We start from the raw sequence: 5,930 nt of genomic DNA, 5'->3' as shown, positions 1-5,930 counted from the left end.
ATTATTTTTAAAAATGCTCTCTTATTTATAAAAACATTTGTAATTTCAAACAATGATCATGTAATAATAGTAATAATTTTTGTGCTATATCAAAAAGTGTTTTTGTATTATCATGTTTTGAGGGGGAAAAGTGTTTTTGTATTTAAAGATATTCATATAATTTTCAATAGGATTTTTTTTCGTAGAACTCTTCAGATATTTTTAAAAATGTTCATGTACTTTCAAAAAAAATCCTGTTATTTAAAAATCGTGTAAATTAAAAAAAAACATGTTATTAAAGCAGTTTCAACACATATTAGAGATTGTTCATGATTTTATAGACTGTTCATGTATTTAGAAAAATTTCCACACATTTTAAATAATGTTCCCCATTTACAAAAATATTCATGATACTTAAAAATTGAGTTCCCCATTAAAAAAATGTTAACGCGTTTAAAGGGACTGTTCATGACTTTCCAAAAATCTTCTTATAACTAAAAAAATCACATTATTTTCAAAACATTCATGACTTTGAAAAATCATATTCCTTTAAAAAAATGTTCAAGGCTTGAAAAAGAAATGCGCATTTGAAAATGTTTACTTAATTTAAAAAATTATTCGCACGTCCATAAACATGTTCACATACTTCAAAAAGGTGTTCATGTGTTTATCAAAAAATGTAATGTACTTCCAGAATCCATATTTATAAAAATTATTAATTTCTTATAAATAAAAATAAAAATGAAAAGGTTGGGAAAAAAGGAAACAGAAGAAAGTAAATAACGAAAACCAAAAGGGAAAACCAGAGCCAAACCGGTTAAACCAGTACAAGCAAATAAAAACCGGACGCATGTGTCGTTCCTCCCCGCGCTAGTGGGTCATGGATCTTAGCAGTGAGATAGTAAAGTACACCTGATGTACGATGTGCAAACGACAGGCTTCAATAGGTAAACCAGTAAAAAGCTGCTGGCTCGTACTTACTCGTGAGTCGTGACTCAGAAACTTGTAGTATGAACTTACCTGAACCACTGTGTTCTGAACTGAAATATTATTACCAAACCGAATTTAACAGCTCGTGCCAAGTAGTATGAACTTACATTGGGTGACATATGTGTCAAGATTTAAGGATTCGGCTGAGCATTACATGGCATATAATGTACGCTCAAGGTCTCAGATTAAACTATTAAATTTTACAGGAATGCGGAAAGTAAGTTGTCTGGAATCAAATCATCATGTTTTGCTGCCTGAAAGAGTCTGCAGGCCAACATACGATGCAACTTGCAAGAGTAGCTGGTAATCAAATGGCATTCCATTTTGCACCGAAATTTGTTCTTCATCGCAAACACAATTCCTTGCCGCCGTGGCGTCTTCCTACGCCGCCTCCCCCTCGTTGCCCGATCTGTCGTCCTCCTCAATCTCCTGCCTGCTAGTACTAGCTGGTTCCCTGCAAAATGTACGAGGTCAGCAACTCGCACAATCAAATCGAGTTCAGAACAGCGATGGGTACTACTCCCTCCGTCCAAAAATACTTGTCATCAAAATGGACAAAAAGAGATGTATCTAGAACTAAAATACATCTAGATACATCTCCTTTTATTCATTTTGATGACAAGTATTTTCGGACGAAGGGAGTACTTTGAGAAGGGATACACAAACCAACATAAAAAATGTAAAATAACAGTAAAACAACGAGCAATATGACGGTACATACTCATAATTTTTGTTGGGGATGTGGGCCAGCACTTTCTTGTTCTCCTCAACTTGACACCACTTCTCCAATTCTGGACAGTCAAAAATACACAGATCCTTGAGGCTGGTGAGTTTCTGCATTGTATCCGGCAACGAGTTGAGCTGCTTGCAGCGGACGATCTTGAGTTGCTGGAGAGAGGTGAGCCCACCCAAGTACTTCGGGAGACATGTGCCAGCGTAGCCATTAACCTCAAGGCACTGCAGATTAGGTGGTGGCACTAATTCCCCCAACAAAACGTTGTCCTCCACTCGCCCGACAGTGTCCAAAGTCCAAGAAAGCTTCAACTTTTCAATATTTCGTTTCTTCGCCAATTTGATTCTTTGTGCTTCCTCTTTAGACTTGACCTTTTCTAGGCAGCTTATCTGGAGTTCTTGGCAATTTACCTCCTCCAGCTGAACAATGTTGCTGCTGCTATATGCAACGTCATCATCGACAATGCGAACCACAAACTGGCAATTCTCTAGGCCCCGACACTTCCTAAGATTTATAAATTTGAGAGACTTCATTTCACCAACCATCTTGAGTCTGATGCAGCCTGAGAGATTCAGTGTTTTTAGCTTGTTGAGCTCACCTAGACTCCCAGGTAGACCAAAAAGAAATGTGTGATGAGACAGGTCTAAATGCTCTAGGCTGGAAAGACCGCTGACACACTCTCCAAGGTATTTGAGATTCTCTACTTGTGACTCTCCATGGTAGTAAAAGATAGGATTCAGGCATGCTGACAAGTTCAGATGCCGGAGTTTGGTGAGCTTGCATAAACCATCATTTAGCCCTTGGAGATCGGAACGGTGCTGAGCAAGATGACAACAAGGGTTTGATAAGTTCAAATGCTCCAGAGTGGTGAGGCCACCAAGGCGTTTCCCAATCCCTTCAAAACAAGACCGGAATGATAAATTCAGGTGTACCCGTTTGCCGAGCTTCTGGAGCGGTTCTGGAAGCTCTGCGAATCCATGGCAGCGTGACAGATTGACATGGGACAAGTTAATAAGATCTCCAAATGATTCAGCAAGTGTTGCAAGTCCAGAGCAGCCTGACAAGTTGGCATGCACTAAACGGATTAGCTTTCCAAACGACTCTGGTAGGTTCAGTAGCCTGGAGCAGCCTGATAAATCGATGTGGATCAGATTTATGAGATCCCCCAATGACTCAGGCAGAGTTACCACTTACCAGCCCAGTGAATTCTGATATCTTAAGATACCCGAGGTGAACATCCTGCAAACCATCTCACCAAGTCATGCACCAAATCGTGTATAGTGAACAAGATCCCAACCTTATCGTCCTTTGCCCTGGCCTGGAATAAATTCAGGGCATAACCACATAATTACAAAATGCATTATAAATGATTATCTTCAAAAAGTATGACTAAGATTGTTCAACTTGGATATATTGACATCTGCAGCCCAGGTGTATTAGACTACTTAAAAATTAGTAACAAGATTATATATGTGTCTTAATCTCTTAGAGGTATGTAATCCTTCCATTTCACAATATCATGCCCCTCTCGTGCATACCTTCTACTAGATTCACATAGATTCAGTCGAATTTACTTCAATTTCGTAGCTCTAGAATATGATGAATTTGTAAAACATACTAGTAGACAATTACTCACATGATCCGACTTTGCGGTTTGAAGGAATGACATGTCCAGAAGCCTTGTAATATGCTCCTCAGCTATCTGTTTGGCAGACGATATTTCAGATGCCTCAATGAGGTTGAGAGCAATCCATTGATGAACCAGATCATCTTTGACTATATTGTGCCCGTTTGGGAAGATTTTACAATAATAAGCAAAGCATAGCCTCAAATCTGGTGCCATGCTCCTGAAGCTTAACTCGAAAGTTGAAATCGGTAAAAGAAATGTTGAATCTAGCATGGCATCTTCCCATTTCCTAACATCTTGGGAAGAAGCTTGCAATCCCTCAAATGCTTAAGCCGCTGATGGTACACCTCGGCACTTGCTTGCCATCTCCCGTCCTACCTTCTCAACCTATTCTTTATCTTCTTTTTTTTAAATGGAATGATTTCTTGATTATTTCCCAGCATGTGTCATCACTCAATGGTTTTAGCTTGTACGACTCAACAGTACAGATGTTCCTCGCGATGGCTTGGTTGCATGTGGTTACTATCACATCCACCTTGTCGCCAAAGAAGGTTAACATAGACTTCAACAGCTGCAACTGAATGGCATCCTCCTCCCACAAGTCATCCAAAATAAGGAGCACCTTCTTACCATTAAGTACCTGGTGAAGATGATCCATTATACTCTCAATACCCTTTTGTGAACCATGGTCATCGTTGATCTCTTGTTCTCCTGTAGCTCCTGTTATCCGATGAATTATGGACTCTCCTACTGTATGAAAATCAAGTTCGGGCCATACTTGGACCCATACCCGGAAGTCGTAACCTGGAAGGAAGTGGGTATCATTAAACATCATTTGTGCCAAGGTTGTCTTGCCAATTCCTGCAAGCCCAAAGATTGGAAGAATGGTGGTGATGGGCTCTCGTGTGATGTGCTCAGCAAATAGCAGCACATCCACTATCCTCTGTTTATTTGATCCCCTTTCAAACACCAATGCTTCCTCTAAAAATGGTCGGTTTGGCCATGTTTTTCGCCCATCTATAATTTTCTGGAATTCCGCATCCTCTGACTCCTTGAACAATGAGTATCTAGAGTATCTAGAGTACCTGTCTTTTATATTCATAATTTTTGTTTTCATCAGAACCAGCTTCATGGCCATGGTGTTCTTCGTGGTGGGAATGTGGGGCAACATCCTTGTCATCTGCAAATACAGACCATTATATTGATTCGAGGAAACATCATATCATCATGCAATCAGAACACCAGAACCTTTAACAACACTACAGCTAAACACCGCAAGATAAAAAAAACACCGCAGCTAAAACACCAATCAATGAATTATACTCTAGCCAGTCTCGTGTTCAGCGAAGGCAGCAAGCAAGTACTCCCTTCGTTCCATAATACTTGTCGTTGTTTTAGTTTAAATTTGAACTAAATTAATTTAAATTGAAACATGGACAAGTATTATGGAGCCGAGAGAGTAATGAATACTACTCCCTCCGTCTAGGTGTATAAGTTACCTTACGAAAACCAAATAATCTTAAAACACTTAGGCGCGGTGCATTAACTCTCATCTCGTTTTTTGTTTCTTGACATAAATAAAGGAATCAACCAATAAGAGATGTGAGGCGTGCATGTTTTTGATGACTTGAGACTACCAAACACGACATGGAGTGGTCAATTCATTGCATATAATGCTATTAATTAGCAAATAAACATTAAGTCATCTTGTTTTTCCCATCGTCTTGGTCACGGTGGACGACCTAGGATGACTTATGCACCTAGAGAGTACTACTTGCTTTGCCGGAACAAGAAAGTATACTACTCCTTGTGTCTCATAATGTAAGACGCTGTTACATTCAATTTATGAGTATATTGGATAGTAGAAAAAAAGGCATGTTGGAGTACAATACCATCGCAGTGGCCTGTGACCTCGCGTCCTGCAACTCGTCGACTATGTCCATGATCTGGTAGGTGGCTACCCTGACCTGCCGCAGCAATTCCAACTCCACCTTAGACCTGAACAGTAGAATCTCGGCCTTCTCCAGCAACGGCTCCATGGTCTCCAGCGCCTCCAAAATCTCACGCAGGCAAGCGCTGACGTTCAAGCGCACCATGGCTTCATCTTCAATGGCAGATCTGAGCTTCACGCATATCCTCTGGACGATGGCTTGGGCCATGGCTTCTCCTTTGCTCCTACAGCGAGCACTTCTCGATTTTATTTTTTTGACAGCAGCGAGCTCTCGATGTATGTGTTCAGCAAAGGGATAAGATGGGATGTTGTGTGGACGGAGGGAGGCACAGAGGATGCGCACGCGCGCCGTTGTATCTTTGGGGATGTCCCAAGTGTAGGGGGTGATTGGCTCAGTGCATGGCAACAACAGAGGACACGTTGATTGTCTGGACCGTGGACATGAGATATTATCTTCGGTATTCTGGCATTGGCTGGAACCAGCTAGCGCTAGCTCTCGGTCCGACTTGTATATTAGTAAAATGCCCGTGTGTTGTTACAGGGTATGAATTCTTTTGCTAGTGTTATATATAAATATAACGGGATTGATAAATCTCAATCGAGCCTCAGGCGATGCTATATTAGTGGGATCTTACATGGAGATTCGTACA

General features: G+C 40.6%; 1 protein-coding gene across 1 annotated transcript; it reads right to left on the bottom strand.

Annotated features, from left to right (window-relative positions):
• Window positions 1-1,010: 1,010 nt before the first annotated feature.
• On the bottom strand, window positions 1,011-5,585 carry LOC119352879 (disease resistance protein RGA2-like). The gene is made up of 4 exons (XM_037619471.1): window positions 5,222-5,585; window positions 3,339-4,509; window positions 1,691-3,020; window positions 1,011-1,423 (listed from the first exon to the last, which is right to left on the bottom strand). The coding sequence occupies exons 1-2, from the start codon at window positions 5,486-5,488 to the stop codon at window positions 3,724-3,726; spliced, it is 1,053 nt and encodes a 350-aa protein (XP_037475368.1). The 5' UTR covers window positions 5,489-5,585; the 3' UTR covers window positions 1,011-1,423; window positions 1,691-3,020; window positions 3,339-3,723.
• Window positions 5,586-5,930: the final 345 nt, after the last annotated feature.

The sequence above is a fragment of the Triticum dicoccoides genome, chromosome 2A (assembly GCF_002162155.2).
Source record: "Triticum dicoccoides isolate Atlit2015 ecotype Zavitan chromosome 2A, WEW_v2.0, whole genome shotgun sequence".
Classification (NCBI taxonomy): Eukaryota; Viridiplantae; Streptophyta; class Magnoliopsida; order Poales; family Poaceae; genus Triticum; species Triticum dicoccoides.
The sequence above is the reverse complement of the archived record's forward strand: the minus strand, read 5'-3'. Positions and strand labels throughout refer to the sequence as shown.

Bases quoted from the DNA above. Each gene is read 5' to 3' on its own strand.
- LOC119352879 (XM_037619471.1), bottom strand. From the start codon at position 5,488: ATGGCCCAAGCCATCGTCCAGAGGATATGCGTGAAGCTCAGATCTGCC. The intron at 4,510-5,221 runs GTATTGTACTCC...CTGTATTTGCAG, and splicing joins GGTCACAGGCCACTGCGATG to ATGACAAGGATGTTGCCCCA.